The sequence below is a fragment of the Ranitomeya variabilis genome, chromosome 4 (genome assembly GCF_051348905.1).
Source record: "Ranitomeya variabilis isolate aRanVar5 chromosome 4, aRanVar5.hap1, whole genome shotgun sequence".
NCBI classification, from domain to species: domain Eukaryota; kingdom Metazoa; phylum Chordata; class Amphibia; order Anura; family Dendrobatidae; genus Ranitomeya; species Ranitomeya variabilis.
The window spans coordinates 707,926,677-707,953,053 of NC_135235.1; the positions used below are offsets into that span (position 1 = coordinate 707,926,677).

The 26,377-nt window shown below is 47.7% G+C and overlaps 1 protein-coding gene across 2 annotated transcripts in view; it reads right to left on the reverse strand.

Moving 5' to 3' along the window:
• LOC143766496 (uncharacterized) overlaps positions 1-26,377 on the reverse strand; it is a 54,359-nt gene that overhangs the window by 21,348 nt on the left and 6,634 nt on the right. Inside the window, exons 2-5 of one of the 2 annotated variants that reach the window (XM_077254224.1) lie at positions 22,919-23,068; positions 436-612; positions 230-353; positions 49-146 (exon numbers count right to left, since the gene is read on the reverse strand). In XM_077254224.1, the coding sequence (XP_077110339.1) occupies positions 49-146; positions 230-353; positions 436-612; positions 22,919-23,068 (549 nt within the window). Of the gene's footprint in view, positions 1-48; positions 147-229; positions 354-435; positions 613-22,918; positions 23,266-26,377 lie in introns of those variants that run through there. The other variant, XM_077254223.1, reaches the window with a different exon arrangement.

A 26,377-nucleotide genomic window follows, 5' to 3' on the forward strand; every position in this document is an offset into this window, starting at 1 on the left:
AGTCTACTCATCATAGGGGAGATCTCATAACACCTTCTCTCCATCTACCTGATGATCCTGAGGAACATTGGGATCTTCTTGTTTACAGTCCTGTGGAAGAAGAGGACGGGGACATCTCTCTGGTGTTGTCCTCCTACTGGATAGAACTGGAGGAAACACATACAGGGACTGAATTCATTATTTACATACAGATAATTAAAGACCGTATGTATTTAGTCCTGTCTATTACCTGGTGATGTGAGGGGCTGGGGAACCTCCATCATGACTTCCTTGTACACATCTTTGTGTCCTGCTAAATACTCCCACTCCTCCATGGACAAATAGACGGCGACATCCTGACACCTTATAGGAACCTGACACACACAATGACACCATCATCCCCTGAAACCTTCACAGTGTTACTGTATAATGTCCCAGCATTCCCAGCCGTGTCACCTCTCCAGTCAGCAGCTCAGTCATCTTGTAGGTGAGTTCTAGGATCTTCTGGTCATTGATGTCCTCATGTATCAGGTGAGGTGGAGGCCCCGTGAAAGGGCTCAGGGGTCTTCTCCATCCCTCAGACACAGGGTCCTGACAGTGTTCACTAGAGGTCTTCTTCATTACTGTGTAATCCTGGTTATGGAGAGACAAATTCATAAATTTCACTATAGATATTTCCAGAGTCCTCAACTCTCCATTTCTGTCCATCTGTTATTCCCATAGATAAGAATGATGTAATGTGACGTCATCAGTAGAGATGAGCCACCTCCCTAGTGTTCAGGTTCGGTTCATCGAACAGGGAGATATTCGCCAAACTGTTCGACAAACACCGTCAAACCCCATTGAAACCAATGGCAGGCAAACACAAACACATACAAACACATGGAAAACACATAGAAAACACCTTAAAAGGTGTCCAAAAGCTGACAAACTGCTCAGAAGACACAACAAACACATGGAAAAGTCACAACTACACATAGTCATGCGAAAAGAAAAGAGGTGGAGTAAAAGGAGGAGGAGACACAGATATAGGCATGTCATGCCCTTCTAAAGTTAAGAAAAGCTGGAGTAAAAATCTAAACTCACTCTACCAACACCCAGAAGTCTTGACAAAAAAAAATAAAATAAATATCTTTAGGTAGAATGGCGGCGGGTCCATTCAGAACACTTTCCTTAGAAGACGTAGTGGTACCCCCGTTGGGAGTTGTGCCAAAAAATGAACCCAATACATTCAGACTAATCCACCATTTGTCATATCCAAGGAGCAGGTCAGTAAATGACAACATCGACGCGGAACCAAGTACAGTACTATGTACTGTACCTCCTTTGACGAGGCAATCAGGTGGGTCAAGAAGTTGGGAAGGGCACCCTAATGGCCAAAACAGACATTGAGAGGGCGTTCCGGTTACTACCTGTGCCTCCGAACAGTGTCCTCCCATTGGGCTGCTTCTGTGAAGGAGCATACTACATAGATCGCTGTTTGCCCATGGGGTGCTCCATATCCTGCTCACTATTTGAGGCGTTTAGTTGCTTCCTCGAATGTGTCGTCATGGACGTTTGAAAGGCGGCACATATTATCCATTACCTCGACGACTTCTTATGCCTGGGCCCAAAAGATTTGCCACAGTGTGAAAACACGCGGTAGTCCACCTGTGAGATGGAGAGAGCTGGAGGGAGAGTGGACACCCCAGAGCCGAGGGGTTAGATTGAGAAAGAAAGAAGGTGGTGTAGCTTGCTTCATGGGTGGGGTACTCTGCTGAGTAGCAGAAATTGCTTCTTGGCCCAAAAGGATTTCCTGGGCTAGATGCCGTTACGAAATAGTACTTAGGTAAACAGGCGGTGTAGCTTGCTTCATGTGTGGGGTACGCTGCTGAGTAGCACCAAATTCTACTAGGCCCCAAAGGATTTCCTGAGCCAGATGCTGTTAAAAATAGTACTTAGGTAAACAGGCAGTGGGTGGCTGGGCTACTCTGCTGACTAGCAGACACTGAAGCTTTGTAGCAGACCTCTGAATCCCAGGCCAAAATGGCCAATTTTATGTGTACCTGGAAGCTACAGCGTAGGACCTGGTATAAGAGAGATGCCGTAAAGTGGCTACCAGGTACACATAAAATTGGCCATTTTTATGCGCTTAACGCTCTCATTTTTCATATTTCTAGTGCAGTAATGCAGTTCAATTTTCGTGTTTCATGTTTGCATGTTTCAGCGCTGCAGTGTGCTGCCTTATTTGCTTGACTATATAAGAGTTGGTGACTCTAGGTTCAGCACCTGATCACACTTAACCCCTTCACCCCCAAGGGTGGTTTGCACGTTAATGACCGGGCCAATTTTTACAATTCTGACCACTGTCCCTTTATGAGGCTATAACTCTGGAACGCTTTGACGGATCTTGGCGATTCTGACATTGTTTTCTCGTGACATATTGTACTTCATGTTAGTGGTAAAATTTATTCGATATAACTTGCGTTTATTTGTGAAAAAAATGGAAACTTGGCGAAAATTTTGAAAATTTTGCAATTTTCCAACTTTGAATTTTTATGCCCTTAAATCACAGACATATGTCACGCAAAATACTTAATAAGTAACATTTCCCACATGTCTACTTTATATCAGTACAATTTTGGAACCAAAATTTTTTTTTTGTGACGGAGTTATAAGGGTTAAAAGTTGACCAGCAATTTCTCATTTTTACAACACCATTTTTTTTTAGGGACCACATCTCATTTGAAGTCATTTTGAGGGGTCTATATGATAGAAAATACTCAAGTGTGACACCATTCTAAAAACTGCACCCCTCAAGGTGCTCAAAACCACATTCAAGAAGTTTATTAACCCTTCAGGTGTTTCACAGGAATTTTTGGAATGTTTAAATAAAAATGAACATTTAACTTTTTTTCACACAAAATTTATTTCAGCTCCAATTTGTTTTATTTTACCAAGGGTAAGAGAAGAAATTGGACCCCAAAAAATGTTGTGCAATTTGTCCTGAGTACGCTGATACCCCATATGTGGGTGTAAACCATTGTTTGGGCGCATGGCAGAGCTTGGAAGGGAAGGAGCGCCATTTGACTTTTCAATGCAAAATTGACTGGAATTGAGATGGGACGCCATGTTGCGTTTGGAGAGCCCCTGATGTGCCTAAACATTGAAACTCCCTACAAGTGACACCATTTTGGAAAGTAGACCCCCTAAGGAACTTATCTAGATGTGTGGTGAGCACTTTGACCCACCAAGTGCTTCACAGAAGTTTATAATGCAGAGCCGTAAAAATAAAAAATCATATTTTTTCACAAAAATTATCTTTTTGCCCCCAATTTTTTATTTTCCCAAGGGTAAGAGAAGAAATTGGACCCCAAAAAATGTTGGCCAATTTGTCCTGAGTACGCTGATACCCCATATGTGGGTGTAAACCATTGTTTGGGTGCATGGCAGAGCTTGGAAGGGAAGGAGCGCCATTTGACTTTTCAATGCAAAATTGACTGGAATTGAGATGGGATGCCATGTTGCGTTTGGAGAGCCCCTGATGTGCCTAAACATTGAAACTCCCTACAAGTGACACCATTTTGGAAAGTAGACCCCCTAAGGAACTTATCTAGATGTGATTTGAGAACTTTGAACCCCCAAGTGTTTCACTAAAGTTTATAGCGCAAAGCCGTGAAAATAAAAATTCTTTTTTTTTTTTCACAAAAATGATTTTTTAGCCCCCAGTTTTGTATTTTCACAAGGGTAACAGGATAAATTAGACCCCAAAAGTTGTTGTCCAATTTGTCCTGAGTACGCTGATACCCCATATGTGGGGGGGAACCACTGTTTGGGCGCATGACAGAGCTCGGAAGGGAAGGAGCGCCATTTGGAATGCAGACTTAAATGGATTGGTCAGCAGCCGTCACGTTGCATTTGCAGAGCCCCTGATGTACCCAAACAGTACAAACCCCCCACAAGTGACCCCATATTGGAAACTAGACCTCCCAAGGAACTTATCTAGATGTGTTGTGAGAACTTTGAACCCCCAAGTGCTTCACTACAGTTTATAACGCAGAGCCGTGAAAATAAAACATCTTTTTTTTCCCACAAAAATGATTTTTAGCCCCCCAAATTTTTATTTTCCTAAGGATAACAAGAGAACTTGGACCCCAGAAGTTGTTGTTCAATTTGTCCCGAGTACGCTGATAACACATATGTTGGGGTAAACCCCTTTTTGGGCGCACGGGAGAGCTTGGAAGGGAAGGAGCACTGTTTTACTTTTTCAACGCAGAATTGGCTGGAATTGAGATTGGACGCCATGTCGCGCTTGGAGAGCCCCTGATGTGCCTGGACAGTGGAAACTCCCCAATTCTACCTGAAACCCTAACCCAAACACACCCCTAACCCTAATCCCAACGGTAACCCTAACCACACCCCTAGCCCTGACACACCCATAATTCTAATCCCAACCCTAATCCAAACGTAAATGTAATCCAAACCCTAACCCTAACTTTAGCCCCAACCCTAACTTTAGCCCCAACCCTAACTTTACCTCCAACCCTAGCCCTAACCCTAACCCTAACCCTACCCCTAACCCTAACCCTAAACGTAACTGAAATACGTGGCACTGAAATACGTGGCACTGAAATACGTGGCACTGAAATACGTGGCACTGAAATATGTGGCACTGAAATATGTGATACGTGGCACTTAAATACGTGGCACTGAAATACGTGGCACTGAAATATGTGGCACTGAAATATGTGATACGTGGCACTTAAATACGTGGCACTGAAATACGTGGCACTGAAATACGTGGCACTGAAATACGTGGCACTGAAATACGTGGCACTGAAATATGTGATACGTGGCACTTAAATACGTGGCACTGAAATACGTGGCACTGAAATACGTGGCACTGAAATACGTGGTACTAAAATATGTGGCACTGAAATACGTGATACGTGGCACTGAAATACGTGGCACTGAAACACGTGGCACTGAAATACATGGCACTGAAATACGTGGCACTGAAATACGTGGCACTATGACTGTCAGAAAATGTTCATTAAACGGTTAGGGGTGAGGTTAGGGGTAGAGTTAGGGTTTGGATCCCTTTATCACCTTGATGGTGGTGGGTGGCTTTTCAGTGTGTTTTCTGTTTTTTTTCGATAAAAATGCATGCGTTTTTAACGCAAACAAACGCATGTGCTTAAAAACGCAAGAAAATACTGCAGGTTGTATTTCTGAAAATGAACGCATGCAGAAAAAAAACGCATGCGTTTGAAAACGCGACCAAACGCGTACAAAAAAACCGCATGCGTTTTCAATGTTAAATATAGGGAAAAAACGCATGCGTTTTTTTGTGCAAAAAACGCTGCAGACAAAAACGCAAGTGTGAAACCAGCGACGCTTTTTATAGCAAAAAAGTTTTTGCGTCTCCACATTTTGAGACCTATAATTTTTCCACATTTTGCTCCACAGAGTCATGTGAGGTATTGTTTTTTGCGGGACGAGTTGACGTTTTTATTTGTAACATTTTCGGACACGTGACCGTTTTTGATCGCTTTTTATTCCGATTTTTGTGAGGCAGAATGACCAAAAACCTGCTATTCATGAATTTCTTTTGGGAGAGGCGTTTATACCGTTCCGCGTTTGGTAAAATTGATAAAGCAGTTTTATTCGTTGGGTTCAGCACGATTACAGCGATATCTCATTTATATCATTTTTTTATGTTTTGGCGCTTTTATACGATAAAAACTAAAGTATAGAAAAAATAATTATTTTGGTATCGCTTTTATTCTCAGGACTATAACTTTTTTATTTTTTTGCTGATGATGCTGTATGGCGGCTTGTTTTTTGCGGGACAAGATGACGTTTTCAGCGGTACCATGGATATTTATATCAGTCTTTTTGATCGCGTGTTATTCCACTTTTTGTTCGGCGGTATGGTAATAAAGCGTTGTTTTTTGCTTCGTTTTTTTTTTTTTTTTCTTACGGTGTTTACTGAAGGGGTTAACTAGTGGGGCAGTTTTATAGGTTGGGTCGTTACGGACGCGGCGATACTAAATATGTGTACTTTTATTGTTTTGTTTTTTTTATTTAGATAAAGAAATGTATTTATGGGAATAATATTTTTTTTTTTATTATTATTTATTTAGGAATTTTTTTTTTTTTTTTTTTTTTTTTTTTTTTACACATGTGGAAATTTTTTTTTTTTAACTTTTTTACTTTGTCCCAGGGGGGGACATCACAGATCATTGATCTGGCAGTGTGCACAGCACTCTGCCAGATCGACGATCTGCTGTGCAGGGCTGCAGGCTTACCAAGTGTCTGCTCTGAGCAGGCGCTCGGTAAGCCACCTCCCTCCCTGCAGGACCCGGATGCCGCGGCCATCTTGGATCCGGGACCTGCAGCCAGGAAGGAGGTAGGAGACCCTCGCAGCAACGCGATCACATCGCGTTGCTCCGGGGGTCTCAGGGAAGCCCGCAGGGAGCCCCCTCCCTGCGCGATGCTTCCCTATACCGCCGGTACACTGCGATCATGTTTGATCGCGGTGTGCCGGGGGTTAATGTGCCGGGGGCGGTCCATGACTGCTCCTGGCACATAGTGCCGGATGTCAGCTGCGATATGCAGCTGACACCCGGCCGCGATCGGCCGCGCTCCCCCCGTGAGCGCGGCCGATCGCGTATGACGTACTATCCCGTCGGTGGTCATACGGGCCCACCCCACCTCGACGGGATAGTACGTCTGATGTCAGGAAGGGGTTAAGGTACCGTCACACTCAGCAACTTTGCAACGAGAATGACAACAATCCGTGATGTTGCAGCGTCCTGGATAGCGATCTCGTTGTGTTTGACACGCAGCAGCGATCTGGATCCCGCTATGATATCGCTGGTCGGAGCTAGAAGTCCAGAACTTTATTTCGTTGTCAGGTCAGCGTGTATCGTCATGTTTGACATCAAAAGCAACGATGTCAGCAATGTTTTACATGGAGCTAACAACCAGTGAGAATGATAAGTGAGTCGCCGTTACGTCACTGGATCACTCCTGCATCATTCTAGAGCTGCTGTGTTCGACGTCTCTACAGCGACCAAAACAGCGACGCTCCAGCGATCGGCTCGTTGTCTATATTGCTGCAGCGTCGCTGAGTGTGACGGTACCTTTAGTCTATGTTTGGATGTGACAGGGGTAGAAAAGTCCTTGCGGATCCAGGATTTGTTCATCTTGATGAACGTTAGTCTGTCTACATTGTCACTGGACAGCCGCGTGTGCTTATCTGTCAGCACACCACCAGCAGCGCTGAACACACGTTCAGAGAATGCTGGCTGCGGGGCACAACAAGATCTCCAAGGCATGAGTGGCGAGCACAGGCCATTTTTCAAGATTGGAAGCGCAAAATGAGCAAGGGTCCAGTTCCACAGTCATGGCATCAATGTTAACTTGGAGATACTCTTGTACCATCCTCTCTAGGCGTTGGCTGTGCGTCAGACTTCTTGTCTCCTGTGGCCTTGCAAAGGATGGTCTAAAAAAATCTTGAAACGATTGGAAAAAATTGCTGTTACCACCAGATACGATGTTACTGTTACGGTTAGAGTGATGACTCGATAGTCCCACGGTTGGCAAGTTAGAACTCAGATTGACTACGTGCACCACTGGTGTTTTGTGGAAAAGCAGATGTTATAGAATCTAACAGTCTCTGCTGATACTTCTGCATGAGTGAATCCCTTTCTATGGCAGGAATTATTTTGCCAAATTTGCTTTTGTACCGGGGATCTAAGAGTGTGGCAACCCAGTAGTCGGCATTACTTTGGATTCTGACAATCCGAGGGACATGTTGCAGGTAGTGCAGCAAGAAGACACTCATGTGTAGTGTTGAGCATTCCGATACCGCAAGTATCGGGTATCGGCCGATACTTGCGGTATCCGAATTCCGATACCGGGATTCCGATACTTGCCGCGTATCGGATACCGGAATCGGAAGTTCCCAGATTCAAACTGCACAAATTCAGCCAATGACAATGATTCCAAGTGTGGGCACATCCTGTTCAGCATGGAGGGCATGAAACTACTGGCATGGCTGTGATTGGCTGCTGAAATGATGTCATGATGCAGTTTAAAAGTCGCTGGCGCCATTTTGCGCTCACTCTGCTGTGAATTCAGTTAGTGACAGGACGCTGTTTGCAGACTGAGGGCCAGTTTAGAGATAGCGATTTGCTTTTTTGTGCTTTTCAAAGGCTAATTTAGCAACCGCTGTGTTCACCTACTATTCACCTTGCTTTTGCCTTGTAGCGCTGTTTTCACAGCGATCTGCAAGGTCTGTGTGTGTGTGTGTGTGAGTGCAGCCCACTCTCTAGTCTGAGTGCAGCCATAGGCCATCCATAGCTGGTTGTATTCAGTTCAGGGAGGGTGGTTCATTGCCTCATACTGTTTTTTTTTTTTTTGTTTTTTTTCCAAGTAGTGTAGTCTGCTGCTAATTTTTTCAAAAAAATCCTATTAGTGTCTTTCCACCCGTCTCCAGCTAATTTGTGGAAAAACACTACATAGGATAAGGTAGAGAAGGGTTTTTGGGCCTTGCAGCACCGTTTACGGCTGTCTGCACGGTCTCCGTGTGACTGCAGCTCGCCCTGTAGTCTGTGAGCAGCCATAGCCTGGTTGTCTCCAGCTCAGGGTTCTTCACTGCGTCATACCGTAAAATCAATTTTCCTTTTCTTTTAAGTAGTGCAGGCTGCTGCACATTTTTTCAAAAAATTCCTATTAGTGTCTTTCCACCCGTCTCCAGCTAATTTGTGGAAAAACACTACATAGGATAACGTAGAGGAGGGTTTTTGGGCCTTGCAGCGCCGTTTACGGCTGTCTGCACGGTCTCCGTGTGACTGCAGCTCGCCCTGTAGTCTGTGAGCAGCCATAGCCTGGTTGTCTCCAGCTCAGGGTTCTTCACTGCGTCATACCGTAAAATCAATTTTCCTTTTCTTTTAAGTAGTGCAGGCTGCTGCACATTTTTTCAAAAAATTCCTATTAGTGTCTTTCCACCCGTCTCCAGCTAATTTGTGGAAAAACACTACATAGGATAACGTAGAGGAGGGTTTTTGGGCCTTGCAGCGCCGTTTACGGCTGTCTGCACGGTCTCCGTGTGACTGCAGCTCTCTCTGTTGTCAGTTCAGCCCCCCCAAAAAAAATAAATAATAAAGTTCACCAAACACACCAGTGCCACCACTTTACATTTGTGTAGGCCACATTAGCTCATATTAAAGTCTAGTCCACACTTTAGAAAATTAGTGTTTCTTATACCTGTTAGGAGTTGTTCAGGAATAAGCACACAAAGCCGTTAGTACTTTTCTGCTTATCTTTATCAGTCAACCAAGATGAAGAAGGCAGTGAGTAAGGCACGTGGGCGTGGGCGCGGAGCAGGGAGGGGACGTGGGGATTCTGTGCCTGCTGCGGGCACCGGTGACTCATCAGCACCCACTTTCACCAGGGAACAGTCATTCATGCGCAGCTTTGTCGCAGAGCGCCGTACACCGCTGCTGCGTGAAGAACAAATTGAAGCCGTTGTCGGATGGATGGCAGCTAATGCATCAACTTCAATTAGTGCCACATCCTCTCAGACACAGAGCACTGGAGAGCAGCCATCTGTCTCTTCACCACCTGCCAAATTGCCCAGGCAGACAGAGAGCCCAGGACAGGAGCCGTCTCTACTTCTTTTCTCTGAATCTCTTGGCTTGGAAACAGGGGGCCAGCCAAGCAGCATTGGAGAAATGGAAGAAGAGGCAGGGTGCAGTGATGCCCAACAGCTTTTTCTCTCTGAGTCTGAAGAGGCGGGTGGGCCAGTGCCTCCGGTCACCACATCGCAGGCCGCATCCGCTGATGATGACACTCAGGTGCCACTTACTGGTGCGTGCTCTGCTGCTGAGACTACCCAGGAGGAGCAGTTGGGGGCAGAGGGTAGTGTAGATGATGAGGTCCTTGACCCATCTTGGCGTGAGGGACAGGAAGGTGGTGGGAGCAGCTCTGAGGAAGAGATTCCCCGTACGGCCCAAAGAGGGAGAGGGAGGGGGAAGACTGCGGATCCTGCAGCCTCCGCTTTGGCACCCGTTAGGAGCATGTCTCTTCCAAAAGCCAAAAAGGGCGCTCCCAAGACTTGCAGTGCCTGGTCCTTTTTTGACCCAGTTGCAGATGACATTTGCTATGTCAAATGCTAGGTGTGTCATCACAAAGTAAAAAGAGGTCGAAATGTCAGCAACCTCAATACCTCCAACATGTGGAAACATGTGCGCAACAGGCACGCGGCGGAGTTACAAAAACACACTGAAGAGCTAGGCCAAACAAGAGCGGCAGCTACCACCTCTTCAGCTCGTGTTGCCTCTTCCTCCAGCTCACACGCAGCTGGTTCGGCTTCCTCCCAGGATCGCCGTGGAAGAACCTCTGGCCCTGTTGTCCAGAGACCCGCTGTAATTCCACCCGCAGCACCACTATCCCAGTCATCCACACACTCCCAGCCCAGTGTACAGCCATCGGTAGTACAGGCATGGGAGAAAAGGCGGCCTTTCTCGGCAAACCACCCACGAGCACAGGCTCTGACTGCAGGCATTGCCAAACTTCTGTCACTGGAAATGCTGTCATTCAGGCTGGTGGAGACTGACAGCTTCCGTGACTTGATGTCATTGGCAGTCCCACAGTACAATGTGCCCAGCCGCTTTTATTTCAGCAGGCAAGCCGTCCCTGCCCTACACAAGCATGTGGAGGGACACATAAAACACGCGCTACTGAACGCCGTCAGTAGCAAGGTCCACCTCACCACCGATGCGTGGACCAGTCAACATGGACAGGGGCGATACCTTTCCCTCACTGCCCATTGGTTTAATGTCGTTGAGCCGGGTACAGACCGTGCGAGTGGCGCAGGACGTGTCCTGCCCACTCCAAGGATTGCAGGAATCCATTCTGTACGCATTGACTCCTCCTCTTACACCAGTTCCTCAGAATCATCGCTGCAGGAGCCGTCACAGTCCACCTCCACATGGACCCGTGATGAACGTTTACCTGTTACGACCGACATGAGCACAGCCGTGGCCAAACGTCAACAGGCCGTCTTGAAATTAATTTCTTTGGGGAATCGAAGCCACACAGCGCAGGAGCTCTGGAATGCCATCAAGCAAGAGAGCGATGTGTGGTTTGTGCCAGCGAATCTCCAGCCAGGCATGGTAGTGTGTGATAATGGCCGAAATCTGGTGGCAGCTCTGGGCCTCGGCAACCTCACTCACATCCCTTGTCTGGCACATGTGCTCAATTTGGTCGTGCAGAGTATTTTGAGGGACTATCCGGATCTTGATGCACTGCTGCACAAGGTCCGCCTAGAGTGTGCTCACTTGCGGCGTTCCAGCACGGCAAAAGCGCGCATTGCGGCTCTGCAGCGCCGACACCGCCTGCCGGAACATCGCATCATATGTGACCTACCTACCAGGTGGAATTCCACGTTACATATGTTGGAGCGGTTGTGTAAGCAGCAGCAAGCTGTAATGGAGTACCAGCTGCATCAGGCACAAAGAAGTCGCACTCAGCGCCGTTCAGACTTCACAACCACAGAGTGGGCCACTATGAATGACGTCTGCCAGGTTTTGCGTCCCTTCGATTATTCCACGCGGATGGCGAGTGCAGATGATGCACTAGTCAGCATGACTGTCCCCCTTATCTGCCTGCTTGAAAAATCCCTGCAAGCGCTAAGGGATGATGTTGTGGAAGAGGTGGAGGATGAGGATTCAACATTTCCATCATCTTCTGGACAGTCAGCGCCACGTGGTTCCTCACAAACGCGTAGGCAGGGGACAGTTTGTGAGGAGGATGAGGAGGAGTCAATGGAGGAGGAAGACATCCGTCCAGAGGAGGGAGTTACACAATTGTCCAGTACTCAGTGTGTACAGCGAGGGTGGGGTGATGACGAGCAGGCAGAGATCACGCCTCCAGCAGGGGACAGCGTTTCTTGGGCAGTTGGCAGTCTGCAGCACATGGTGGATTACATGCTGCAGTGCCTGAGAAACGACCGCCGCATCGCCCACATTGTCAACATGTCTGAATATTGGGTGTTCACCCTCCTCGATCCTCGCTACCGGGACAACGTAGAAAGCCTCATCACACCGTTGAACCGGGAGCGAAAAATGCGGGAGTACCAAGACACACTGGTGAATTCCATCATCTTCTCCATTCCAAGTGAGAGAAGTGCTGCTAGTGCATTACAAAGCAGCTCAGTGCGTCCAGGCAGTGGTGGAGGCTCTGCACAAAGAGGGAGCAGAAGCAGTGCCTCTGCCCAAGGCAAGAGCAGTATGGCCCAACTGTGGCACAGTTTTCTGTGCCCGCCACAAAAGTCAACACCATCACAGACGGCTCCAGTCAGCAGGAGGCAACGGTTCCGTCAGATGGTGACAGACTACATGTCTTGCCCTCTTGCTGTACTCCCAGACGGCTCTTCACCTTTCAAGTTTTGGGTCTCAAAGCTGGATACATGGCCAGAGCTAAGCCAGTATGCATTGGAGGTGCTGGCTTGCCCTGCGGCTAGTGTATTATCGGAACGTGTCTTTAGTGCTGCAGGTGGTGTACTAACTGACCGTCGCATGCGACTATCCTCCGATAACGTTGACCGGCTTACTTTCCTGAAAATGATCAAGGCCTGGATCTCGCAGGAATTTGCCACTCCTCTTCCTGATTAAATAATTAGGTGACTGTCTACGTTATCCAGGTCTCCTGTTGTGTTCATCTTTCTACCACCTGAACTTAAATTCCTGGGCTCCAACACCGCCAGTTGAGGCTCAGAAGTGCCGTCTGCACAGTCAAAACATACGACCCAGTGTTATTGGGTTTCAGTAACGTCAGCTGATCCCCAGCTGTGTAGCCGGCAATGTGTCCTGCGACCGCCACGCTGACACAACAACTGAAATGTAAGGGAACCTTTCCCCCCCCCCAAGGCGTTTGTTACTGAAAGAGCCACCTTGTGCAGCAGTAATGCTGCACAAGGAAAAGGTAGCTATTTTTGTTACATTTGACGACAAATTTGTTACATTTTTTACATTAGACGACACTGCGAGGCGGGATCTCGGCCAGCGCGGCCGCACAGGCGCAGCCAGCCTGACACCAAATGATGTCAGAAGATGGGCAGCGCTAAGTGTGCCTGGCCAAGGGATAACATAACAGCGCAGGCTCCGGGACAGATTTAAACAACGCTGAGGAGCCGGGGCACGGCGCCAAGGGGGTAGGAATGACAGCTGTGCTGCGTCATATTACGAAGGAAAGTCCCACCTCCGGGACGGTTTTACGGTATCAGTGGACACATTTTATAAGTGTGTTAAGTTCTGTGTTTGCAAGGAGCATAATGAAAAGAGCCACCTTTTCCTTTTGCATCTTTTGTGCTGCACAAGCTGGCTCTTTCAGCTACAAACGCCTTGGGGGGGGGGGTTAAAGGTTCCCTTTCTCCAATCAGGCTTCGGCCTACATTGTGTTCCTCTGCTTCTCCTGCTGTCCCTGGGCTCCAACACCGCTAGTTGTTGCCTGGTAGTGCTGTCCGCACAGTCCCGACAGTCCCTCCTCTGTTATTGGGGTTCAGTAACGTCAGCTGTTCCCCTGCTGTGTGTGTGGCAATCCCTCCTATCTCCTCCACCTCCTCCTCCTCCTCCTGTCCCTGGGCTCCAACACCGCTAGTTGTTGCCTGGTAGTGCTGTCCGCACAGTCCCAACAGTCCCTCCTCTGTTATTGGGGTTCAGTAATGTCAGCTGTTCCCCTGCTGTGTGTGTGGCAATCCCTCCTATCTCCTCCACCTCCTCCTCCTGTCCCTGGGCTCCAACACCGCTAGTTGTTGCCTGGTAGTGCTGTCCGCACAGTCCCGACAGTCCCTCCTCTGTTATTGGGGTTCAGTAACGTCAGCTGTTCCCCTGCTGTGTGCGTGGCAATCCCTCCTATCTCCTCCACCTCCTCCTCCTCCTCCTGTCCCTGGGCTCCAACACCGCTAGTTGTTGCCTGGTAGTGCTGTCCGCACAGTCCCAACAGTCCCTCCTCTGTTATTGGGGTTCAGTAACGTCAGCTGTTCCCCTGCTGTGTGTGTGGCAATCCCTCCTATCTCCTCCACCTCCTCCTCCTCCTGTCCCTGGGCTCCAACACCGCTAGTTGTTGCCTGGTAGTGCTGTCCGCACAGTCCCGACAGTCCCTCCTCTGTTATTGGGGTTCAGTAACGTCAGCTGTTCCCCTGCTGTGTGTGTGGCAATCCCTCCTATCTCCTCCACCTCCTCCTCCTCCTCCTGTCTCTGGGCTCCAACACCGCTAGTTGCTGTCCAGAAGTGCTGTCCGCACAGTCCCAACAGTCCCTCCTCTGTTATTGGGGTTCAGTAACGTCAGCTGTTCCCCTGCTGTGTGTGTGGCAATCCCTCCTATCTCCACCACCTCCTCCTCCTCCTCCTGTCCCTGGGCTCCAACACCGCTAGTTGCCGTCCAGAAGTGCTGTCCGCACAGTCCCAACAGTCCCTCCTCTGTTATTGGGGTTCAGTAACGTCAGCTGTTCCCCTGCTGTGTGTGTGGCAATCCCTCCTATCTCCTCCACCTCCTCCTCCTGTCCCTGGGCTCCAACACCGCTAGTTGCTGTCCAGAAGTGCTGTACGCACAGTCAACAGTCCCTCCTCTGTTATTGGGGTTCAGTAACGTCAGCTGTTCCCTTGCTGTGTGTGTGGCAATCCCTCCTATCTCCTCCACCTCCTCCTCCTCCTCCTGTCCCTGGGCTCCAACACCGCTAGTTGCTGTCCAGAAGTGCTGTCCGCACAGAGCCAAACACCTCGCCAATGTGTTAGTGGGGTTCAGCACCGCCAGCTGTTCCCCTGCTGTGTATACGGCAACGTGTACTGCGACCGCCACGCAGGCACAACAAGTTAAATTTAAGGGAACCTGTCCCCCCCCAGGCGTTTGTTACTGAAGGAGCCACCTTGTGCAGCAGTAATGATGCAAAGGGAAAAAGTGCCTCTTTTCGTGGTGCTCCTTGCACATGCTGAACCTAACACTTATGAAAAGTGTCCCCTCCTACCGTGATACCGTCCGGTTGGTGGAACTTTCCTTTGCGATGTGACGCAGCACAGCCATCATTCTTACCCCCTTGGCGCCGTGCGCCGCCTCCTCAGCGTTGTTTGAATCAGTCCCGGAGCCTGCGCTGTTAGGTTAGCCCTTGGCCATGCACACATTTTGCGCTGCCCGTCTTCTGACATCATTTGGTGTCAGGCTGGCTGAGCCTGTGCGGCCGCACTGGACGAGATCCCGCCTCGTAGTGTCTTCTGATTTAATCCCACTGGGGGCCTGAGATCCATGGACATGCGCAGTGCATATCTGAACCTCCGCCTCTCACTCATCTCCCTACGGCTTCTTCAGACTGTGCGGTGTCAGCTGATCCCTAATAGCATGCCACGGCCGTGACACCGCACAGTCTGAAGAAGCCGTAGGGAGGGGAGTGAGAGGTGAGGATATGCACTGCGCATGGCTACGGAACCCTAGGCCCGCGTTGGGATTACATTAGACGACACTGCGAGGCGGGATCTCGTCCAGCGCGGCCGCACAGGCTCAGCCAGCCTGACACCAAATGATGTCAGAATACGGGCAGCGCAAAATGTGTGCATGGCCAAGGGCTAACCTAACAGCGCAGGCTCTGGGACTGATTCAAACAACGCTGAGGAGGCGGCGCACGGCGCCAAGGGGGTAAGAATGACGGCTGTGCTGCGTCACATCACAAAGGAAAGTTCCACCAACCGGACGGTATCACGGTAGGAGGGGACACTTTTCATAAGTGTTAGGTTCAGCATGTGCAAGGACCATAATTAAAAGAGCTAAGTTTACCTTTTCCAGCATTAGTGCTGTACACGATGGCTCTTTCAGCTACAAACGCCTGGGGGGGGGGGTTAAAGGTTCCCTTTCAACTTGCTCCAGTGCAGGCTTCGGCCTACACTCTGCTCCCTCTCCTCCTCCTGCTGACCCTGGGCTCTAACACCGCCAGTTGGGGCCCAGATGTGCTAGCTGCACAGAGAAAAACACCAGCCAATGTGTCAGTGGGGTTCAGCACCGCCAGCTGTTCCCCTGCTGTGCAGCCAGCAACGTGTCCTGCAACAGCCACGCAGACACAAGAACTGAAATTGAAGGAAACCTGTCCCCCCTCCCCCAGGTGTTTCTACGTTTTACAGCCACCTTGTACGACAGTAATGCTGCATGTGTGCAAGGTGGCTCAGAAACTTATTCTCCTCGCACATGTGGAACTGAACACGTCTAAAATGTGTCCTCTGTGACCATTAAAACGTCCCTCAGGTGTGATTTTCCTTTGTATTGACACGCAACAAGCTCCTTGGTAGCGCTGCCCGTCTTCTGGCATCATTGTTTGGCTGCCTGCGCCTCTGCGGCCGCCTTGCCCCACACAACGCCCCTCGGTGTCTTATTTATTTGGACTGCGAGGGTGTGATTGATGGGCATGAACGGTGCATTTCTTCGCCTGTCCCTCATCTCCTTCCGCCTTCTTCGGACTGTGCGGCTTCATGGCCGTGGCATGCGATAAGGGATCAGCTGACGCCGCATAGTCTGAAGCGGGTGTAAGAACCCAAGCGAGAGGCGAACATATGTACTGCGCCAGGCCATGAATCCCAGCCCCGCAGTGTTTTAACAATGTTAAGACACTGCGGGGCTGGGATTCATGGTCATCGCAAACCGCAACGGCCGACATTACATGATGTCAGAGGATGGGCAGCGCTAACAGCGCAAGGCCAAGGGATAACACGACAGCGCAGACTCCTGTGCAACAAATAACGATGCTCAGGAGGCCGCGCCAAGCACCAAGGTGGGATTTTTGCCAGCTGTACTGCGTCTCTTTACGAAGGGAACTCACGCCTCAAAATCAGTTTGACTGTGTAAGGGCCTAAATGTTATACGTGTCCCTTACAGCGTGTGCAAGGAGAAAAATGAAAAGAGCAACCTTTGTCTTGTGCAGCACTACTGCTGCATAAGCTGTGGCTCTTCTAGTTTGTAACACCTGAGGGGGGTTAAAGGTTACCTTTAAAATTGGTTCAATTAGGCTTCGGCCTACACTCTGCTCCCCCCGCTGACCCTGGGCTCTAACACCGCCAGTTGGTGCCCGGTACTGCTAGCTGCACAGAGAAAAACACCAGCCAATGTGTCAGTGGGGTTCAGCACCGCCAGCTATTCCCCTGCTGTGTAGCCGGCATCGTGTCCTGCAACAGCCACGCAGACACAAGAACTGAAATTGAAGGGAACTTGTCCCCCCTCCCCCAGGCGTTTGTATGTTTCACAGCCACCTTGTACAGCAGTAATGCTGCATGTGTGCAAGGTGGCTCATAAACTTATTCTCCTTGCACCCGTGGAACGGAACACGTCTACAATGTGTCCCCTGAGACCATTAAAACGTCCCTGAGGTGTGACTTTCCTTTGTAATGACACGCAACGACCCCCTTGGTAGCACAGCCCTTCTTCTGACATCATTGTTTGGCTGGCTGCGCCTCTGCGGCCGCCCTGCCCGACACAACGCCCCTCGGTGTCTTATTTATTTTGACTGCGAGGGTGTGATTGACGGGCATGAGCAGTGCATATCTTCGCCAGGCTGTCACTCAGCTCCTTCCGCCTTCTTCAGACTGTGCGGCTTCATGGCCGTGGCATGCGATAAGGGATCAGCTGACGCCGCACAGTCTGTAGCAGGTGTAAGGACACGAGCGAGAGGCGAACATATGTACTGCGCCAGGCCATGAATCCCAGCCCCGCAGTGTGAAACACTGTAAAGACACTGCGGGGCTGGGATTCATGGGCATCGCGAACCGCACCAGCCGACATGAAATGATGTCAGAAGAGGGGCAGCGCATGGCCAAGGGATAACGCAACAACGCAGACTCCTGTACATCAAAATGCGATGCTCAGGAGGCCGCATCAAGCACCAAGGTGGTATTTTTGCCAGCTGTGCTGCGTCTCATTACGAAGGGAACTCCCGCCTCCAAGACATATTGACTGTATAAGGGCCAAAATGTTGTACGTGTTTCATTCAGCTTGTGCAAGGAACAAAATTAAAAGAGCAACCTTTGACTTGTGCAGCACTACTGCTGCATAAGGCGTGGCTCTTCTAGTTTGTAACCCCTGAGGGGGGGTTAAAGGTTACCTTTAAAATTGGTTCAATTAGGCTTCGGCCTACACTCTGCTCCCCCCGCAGAGCCTGGGCTCTAACACCGCCAGTTGGTGCCCGGTACTGCTAGCTGCACAGAGGAAAACACCAGCCAAAGTGTCAGTGGGGTTCAGCAACGCCAGCTGTTCCCCTGCTGTGCAGCCGGCAACGTGTCCTGCAACAGCCACGCAGGCACAACAGACCCAAAGCTGCCGCCAGTGCAGGCTTCGGCCTACACTCTGCTCCCTCTCCTCCTGCTGACCCTGGGCTCTAACACCGCCAGTTGGGGCCCGGTAATGCTAGCTGCACAGAGAAAAACACCAGCCAATGTGTCAGTGGGGTTCAGCACCGCCAGCTGTTCCCCTGCTGTGTAGCCGGCAACGTGTCCTGCAACAGCCACGCAGACACAAGAACTGAAATTGAAGGGATCCTGTCGCCCCACCCCCAGGTGTTTGTGTGTTTTCCAGCCACCTTGTACAGCAGTAATGCTGCATGTGTGCAAGGTGGCTCATAAACTTATTCTCCTCGCACATGTGGACCTGAACACGTCTAAAATGTGTCCTCTGTGACCATTTAACCGTCCCGGAGGTGTGACTTTCCTTTGTAATGACACGCTGCAACCCCCTTGGTAGCGCTGCCCGTCTTCTGGCATCATTGTTTGGCTGCCTGCGCCTCTGCGGCCGCCCTGACCCACACAACGCCCCTCGGTGTCTTATTTATTTGGACTGCGAGGGTGTGATTGACGGGCATGAGCAGTGCTTATGTTCGCCTGTCCCTCATCTCCTTCCGCCTTCTTCAGACTGTGCGGCTTCATGGCCGCGGCATGCGATAAGGGATCAGCTGACGCCGCACAGTCTGAAGCGGGTGTAAGGACCCGAGTGTGAGAGGCGAACCTATGTACTGCGCCAGGCCATGAATCCCAGCCCCGCAGTGTTTTAACTATGTAAAGACACTGCGTCGCTCGGATTCATGGTCATCGCAAACCGCAACAGCCGACATGAAATGATGTCAGAAGATGTGCAGCGCTAACAGCGCAAGGCCAATGGATAACACGACAGCGCAGACTCCTGTACAGCAAATAACAACGCTCAGGAGGCTGCGCCCAGCACCAAGGTGGGATTCTTGACATCTGTGCTGCGTCTCATTACGAAGGGAACTCTCGCCTCCAACACAGTTTGACTGTGTAAGGGCCTAAATGTTATACGTGTTCCTTTCAGCGTGTGCAAGGAGAAAAATGAAAAGAGCAACCTTTGACTTGTGCAGCACTACTGCTGCATAAGCTGTGGCTCTTCTAGTTTGTAACACCTGAGGGGGGGTTAAAGGTTACCTTTAAAATTGGTTCAATTAGGCTTCGGCCTACACTCTGCTCCCCCCGCAGAGCCTGGGCTCTAACACCGCCAGTTGGTGCCCGGTACTGCTAGCTGCACAGAGAAAAACACCAGCCAAAGTGTCAGTGGGGTTCAGCAACGCCAGCTGTTCCCCTGCTGTGCAGCCGGCAACGTGTCCTGCAACAGCCACGCAGACACAAAGCTGCCGCCAGTGCAGGCTTTGGCCTACACTCTGCTCCCCCTGCTGACCCTTTGCTCCAACACCGCTAGTTGGGGCTCTAGGAAGATAAGCTTGAATAGGTCCCCATCCTGGTTCCAGCACCGTCAGCTGGTTCCGGGCAGAGTCTTTGGCTTAGGTGCCTCCTTCTGGGTATCCGAGTTCCACCAACGTCAGGTGGTCCTTGGTAGTGCTTTCAGGCACGGGTACCTCCTGCTTAGTAACCGGGTTCCAGTAACGTCAGCTGGTCCTCGGTAGTTCCATTGGCTCTTGGACCTTCGGCTACCCATCCGGGTTCCAGCACCGTCAGCTGGTTCTCGGCAGTGTCTTTTGCTCTTGTACCTTCTGCTCCCCATCCTGGTTCCAGTACCTTCAGCTGGTTCCGGGCAGAGCCTTTGGCTTAGGTGCCTCCTTCTGGGTATCCGAGTTCCACCAACGTCAGGTGGTCCTTGGTAGTGCTTTCAGGCACGGGTACCTCCTGCTTAGTAACCGGGTTCCAGTAACGTCAGCTGGTCCTCGGTAGTTCCATTGGCTCTTGGACCTTCGGGTAACCATCCGAGTTCCAGTTCCATCAGCTGTTTCTCGGCATTTTCTCAGCCTTCTTGTACCTTCTGCTACATTTCCAAGTTCAAGACCCTAAAGACGACGACCCGGAAGACCACCCCTAAGATGACGACGACACCAGAGACGACGACCACTGAGATGACGACGACCCTGGAGACGATGACCCTGAAGACCACCCCGATGACGACGACCCCGGAGACGACAACCCTGGAGACGACGACCCTGGAGACGACGACGACATGGGAGACCGAGAAGCAGAAGAACAAGAGGCTGCAGAACAAAGAGCAGAAGAACATTAAGCATAAGACTAAATATCAGAGCAAAAGATATTATCTAAATTATAAGCAGAAGACTAAGCAGTGTATGGGGGTGAGTCCGTTCCTCCTCGTGGTGCCCCTGGATAAAGCCTGATGCTGCAGGCCAAACTGAACGCGGACAAATGTAACTCTTTTGTGACAGGCAGAACGGAAGGTGTAATCTTCAAACTTTTATAGATAACAACTACGGGAATGCCTGTCACAAATAAGAATATGATGAAGAAGTTGAATATGAAAAAGATAATAGTTAAATAAAAAGAATATGAACAATGTAAAAAAAAAAATTATAGGTAGAACAAGAAGAAGATGAATAAGGTGAAGATAGTTGATGTCAAAGAAGCTGATGATGAGGATAATGAAGAAGAAAGTGTGGGAGAAGTAAAAAAGAAGGTGAAGGACGTGGAAGTAGTGAAACATCAATATCTGACAAAATAAAAAAAAAAAAAAAGTCAAAATCTTTCTAACGCCGAACGTCATAAAAAAAAACAAAAAAACCTGCTATTCTATTTGTTTGGGCTAAACCTCTGTGCCTTTAATGTCTCCGCCACCTCCCCCAATACATCCTACATTATTCTTAGTTGTTTTCCTTCATGTAGAATTAACCTACAAGGAAAGAAAGGGTTTATTTTAATTCCGATATTTTCGTCCCATTGACTTGCATTGGGATCGGGTATCGGTATCGGATTAGATCCGATACTTTGACGGTATCGGCCGATACTTTCCGATACCGATACTTTCCGATATCGGAAGGTATCGCTCAACACTACTCATGTGTCTTGCGCATACAGGAGGACCAAGTCCTTGTTGTCTTGGTGGTGGCGAGGTGAGAATCATGCTTCCTTCGTCTGCCTTCTGCCCCCAACCTCGCACAACAGAAATTTGATCAAGGTCTCCCTCATCTGATGAGTCTTCCATGCCCAGAGCCAGTTCGCCCTCCACTTCTTCCTCGCCTCCTGCACCTTCCTCAACAGTTTGGCTGCTACCATGCGCCCTCGGTAATCCCTCTCCCCCAGCCTCCAATGCCAGCCGCCTTGGTGCTGCCAACCTTCTTGGCCTTGGAGATATGATCCCTTCCGCATACGACTCTTCCTGTTCCTCCTCCTCCTCTTGTTCCACCACCTGACTCCGAACACTGTGTAAGGTGTGCTTCAGCATGTATATCACCGGAATGGTCATGCTGATAATGGCATCGTCAGCACTAAACATCTTCGTTACTATTTCAAAACTGTGCAGAAGGGTACATAGGTCCATGATCTGAGATCACTCCTGCAGCGTGATTTGCCCCACCTCTTGAGCTCGTTGGCCCAGGCTATACGTCATAACGTATTGCACCAGGGCTCGTCAGACAGTGCAGACACTGCTCCTAGGCCCAAAACTATCAACTGGATTAGATGCAGTAAAAATTGAGATACACAGGCGGTGTAGTTAGTTACACAGGTGGGCTACTCTGCTGACGTGCAGACACTGCTACTAGGCCCAAAACTATCAACTGGATTAGATGCAGTGAAAATCGAGATACACAGACGGTATAGCTTGTTTCACAGGCGGGCTACTCTGTGGACGTGCAGACACTGCTACTAGGCCCCAAACCCCAAAACGATTTACTGGGTTAGATGCCATAAAAACTGAGATACACAGGCGGTGTAGCTAGCTTCACAGGCGGGCTACTCAGATGACTATTAGACAATGCTACTAGCCTAAAAGGATTGGCTGAGCTAGATTACACAAAATGCTGTGACTAGCACTTGCACAGCACTGGCTCAGACCTGCCTGGCAAACAGTGCTATGAACTGCTGTAACCTACCCTGAAAAGGGCTGATATTACAACTGGTCCCAACTCCCTAAACCTATCTCTCAGAAAATTTGCTGGCAAAAAAAGACTCTTTGACTGTATAGCGCCCACAGCAGCAGCGGTGCCGTCTAACACTAAGCTGCAGCAGTGAGGAAATGGTGACGACGGGGCAAATGGCTGGTTCTCATTGGGCAAGGAGTGACATGCCCTTGCTTGTCTGCATCACATGCACTTTGCTGTGTGTGTGCGCACTGCTGATAGGCTGAGAGACTGCACCGCCCCTCTGTAAATGCGGAAAAGGAAAAAAAAATAAAAATGGAGGTCGGCGTTATTTCAGCCAGATCTAACACCCCCCCCCCCCGCCCACTATACACTGAAAGAGTCCATTAACAATGATAAACAGTTTTAATGTGCAAATCAAGCTAGGCTTTTGGTGAACGAACAGTTATCTAACAGAAACTCGAACAGCCGAATTTTAAGCAAATTGTTCGAGTTCGTCGTACGACTCGAACACCGCCCAAAGCATCTCGAATTTGAAATTGGCGAACAGTCCGACTCGAACACCGCTCATCTCTAGTCATCAGAATCTCTCACCTCTCCAGTAAGCCGGAAGAGGATCTCTAGGGTGAGGTGTAATATCCTCTCCGCCATCTTGTCTCTGTCCATATCCATCTTTGATGGGTAAATCAGGAAAATGCTCTCATATAGAAGATCTTCACTGAGAGGATCCGATATTGTAGAGACCTGAATGAGAAGATGAGCCGATGTAACATCATAAGAATCCTGTGTAATAATACAATTACTGGAGATAAGGGAAACATGAGTGATTATTTTACAGTATTTAGTTTTCTTCTTTACATCTACTAATAAAACCAATATACACGGCTCAAAAAAATAAAGGGAACACAAATACCACATCCTAGATATCACTGAATGAAATATTTCAGTTGCAAATTTGTATTCATTGCATAGTGGAATGTGTTGAGAACAATAAAACATAATTATCAATGTAAATCAAAATGAATATCCCATGGAGGTCTGGATTTGGAATGATACTCAAAATCAAAGTGGAAAATCAAATTACAGGCTGATCCAACTTCAGTGGAAATGCCTCAAGACAAGGAAATGATGTTCAGTTGTGTGTGTGTTGCCTCCTTGTGCCTGTATGACCTCCCTACAAGCCTGGGCATACTCCTGATGAGGTTTATACATATTAGTCCAAAAGTTTACATAGAACTCATTCAAAACTATGATACACCAAAACAAGCCTGCCATATAATTAATCAGGCCACAGAATGGTCAGTTCAAACAATAATTTATTTATAAACAAATAAGAATAAAAATTCATCACTTGACAAACACAGTTTACATAGTATACAGAATGCTTCCTATCCACAAACTGGTTTCATGCGCAGTGCAAATATAGAGACAATAACCCAATTATGGTATATAGTGAGGTAAGTCTAGATCGCTTATTCCTCAGTTATTGTTAACAATACACTATATACCTCAGCGATCTGATAATATATAGTGATGTCCCCCCCCCGCGGCAAAGTAAAAAAAAAAAAAAAAAAAATTAGACTGTGTAAAAATATAAAAAATAAAAAAAAATCCTAAATAAAGAAAAAAAAAATATTGTTCCAATATACATTACTTTAAGTAAATAAAAAATAAAATAAAATAAAAGTACACATATCTAGTATCGCCGACTGTAATGACCCGACCTATAAAACTGTCCCACTAGTTAACCCCTTCAGTGAACAACGTAAAAAAAAAAAAAAAATCATGAGGCACAACACAATGCTTTATCATACCGCCGAACAAAAAGTGGAATAACACGCGATCAAAAAGACAGATATAAATAAACAAAGTACCGCTATAAAACGTCATCTTGTCCCGCAAAAAAAAACCGAGCCGCCATACAGCGTCATTAGCGAAACAAATAAAAAGTTATAGTCCTCAGAATAAAGCGATGCAAAAATTATTTTTTATATGAAAGTTTTTATTGTATAAAAGCGCCAAAACATAAAAAAATTATATAAATGAGGTATCGCTGTAATTGTACTGACCCGAAGAATAAAACTGCTTTATCAGTTTTTCCAAACGCGGAACGGTATAAACACCCCCCTCAAAAAGGAATTCATGAATTGCTGGTTTTTGTTAATGTTGCCTCACAATAATAGGAATAAAAAATAATAATAAAAAATGTCACATGCCCAAAAATGTTACCAATAAAAACATCAACTCGTCCAGCAAAAAACAAGACCTCACGTGAGTCTGTGGACCAAGATTTGGAAAAAACTATAGCTTCCAAAATGTGGTGACGCAAAAACTATTTTTTAGTGTGTGACAGCTGCCAAATCTAAAAACCCGCTATAAATAGTAAATCAAACCCCCCTTTATCACCACCTTAGTTAGGGAAAAATAATAAAATAAAAAAAATATTTATTTTCCCATTAGGGTTAGGGCTAAAGTTAGGGTTGGGGCTAAAGTTAGGGTTGGGATTACATTTACGGTTCGGATTAGGGTTAGGGGTGTGTCATGGTTAGGTGTGCTTAGAATTATGGTTGAGATTAGGGTTAGGGGTGTGTTGGAGTTAGGGGTGTGGTTAGAGTTGGGATTAGAGTTAGGGGTGTGTTGGGGTTAAGGGTGTGTTGGGGTTAGGGTTGGAGTTAGAATTGGGAGATTTCCTCTTTTTAGACACATCAGGGGCTCTCCAAACGCAACATGGCATCCGATCTCAATTCCAGACAATTCTGTGTTGAAAAAGTAAAACAATGCTCCTTCCCTTCCGAGCTCTCTTGTACGCCCAAACAGGGGTTATCCCAACATATGGGGTAGCAGCATATTTAGGACAAATTGGACAACAACTTTTGGGGTTCAATTTCTGCTGTTACCCTTGGTAAAATAAAACAAATTGGATCTGAAGTAAATTTTTTGTGAAAAAAAGTGAAATGTTCATTTTATTTTTTTAAACATTCCAAAAATTCCTGTGAAACACCTGAAGGGTTAATAAACTTCTTGAATGTGGTTTTGAGCATCTTGAGGGGTGCAGTTTTTTAGAATGGTGTCACACTTGGGTATTTTCTATTATATAGACCCCTCAAAGTGACTTCAAATGTAATGTGGTCCCTAAAAAAAATGGTGTTGTAAAAATGAGAAATTGCTGGTCAACTTTTAACCCTTATAACTCCCTAACAAAAAAAAATTTTGGTTCCAAAATTGTGCTGATGTAAAGTAGACATGTGGGAAAAGTTACTTATTTTGTGTGAGACATATCTCTGTGATTTAAGGGCATGAAAATTAAAAGTTGGAAAATTGCGAAATTTTCCTTTTTTTTTTTTTTTCACAGATAAATGCAAGAAATGTTGAGGAAATTTTACCACTAACATGAAGTACAATACGTCACAAGAAAACACTGTCAGAATCACCGGGATCCATTGAAGAGTTCCAGTGCAATAACCTCATAAATGGACAGTAGTCAGAATTGTAAAAATTGGCCCGGTCATTAACATGCACACCATCCTTGGGGTTAAGGGGTGAATGCCCTGGGATCGTGCAATATTTATGCAGGCTCTATGATATTTATATATGACATTGGCCATCTGTTTAGTTCCTACTCAGACAGTATAACTATTTGCCCCATAAGAGGAAGTGGAACTATATTGATCATTTATTAGTTTGAGCTCACTTGTATGTTAATTTTGGATAGTAAACTGTTGAGTCTAACGTATCATTGCCATCATTGTTAGACTTCACCCCTTCACTGCCCCTCATATGGAAATTTCCTTATGGTCTTAGGGTTAGGAGGGCACCAACAAAATCATAAATATCACGTAGGGTGCCAACCTCCGCTGATAGGCAGGAGATAGATAAGGGTAAGGTCCCTTCAATTCATTTTGGCCCCTCACCGAGTCTATATTATGTTTTACAACCCCCTTTATCTTGGGTACTTGAAAATCTAAATATATTTTCACTCACAAGGTTTACTACCCAACATTAAAATTTTGGCAGTAATGATAAAAAAGTAATACATCAATCCCCCACTATAAA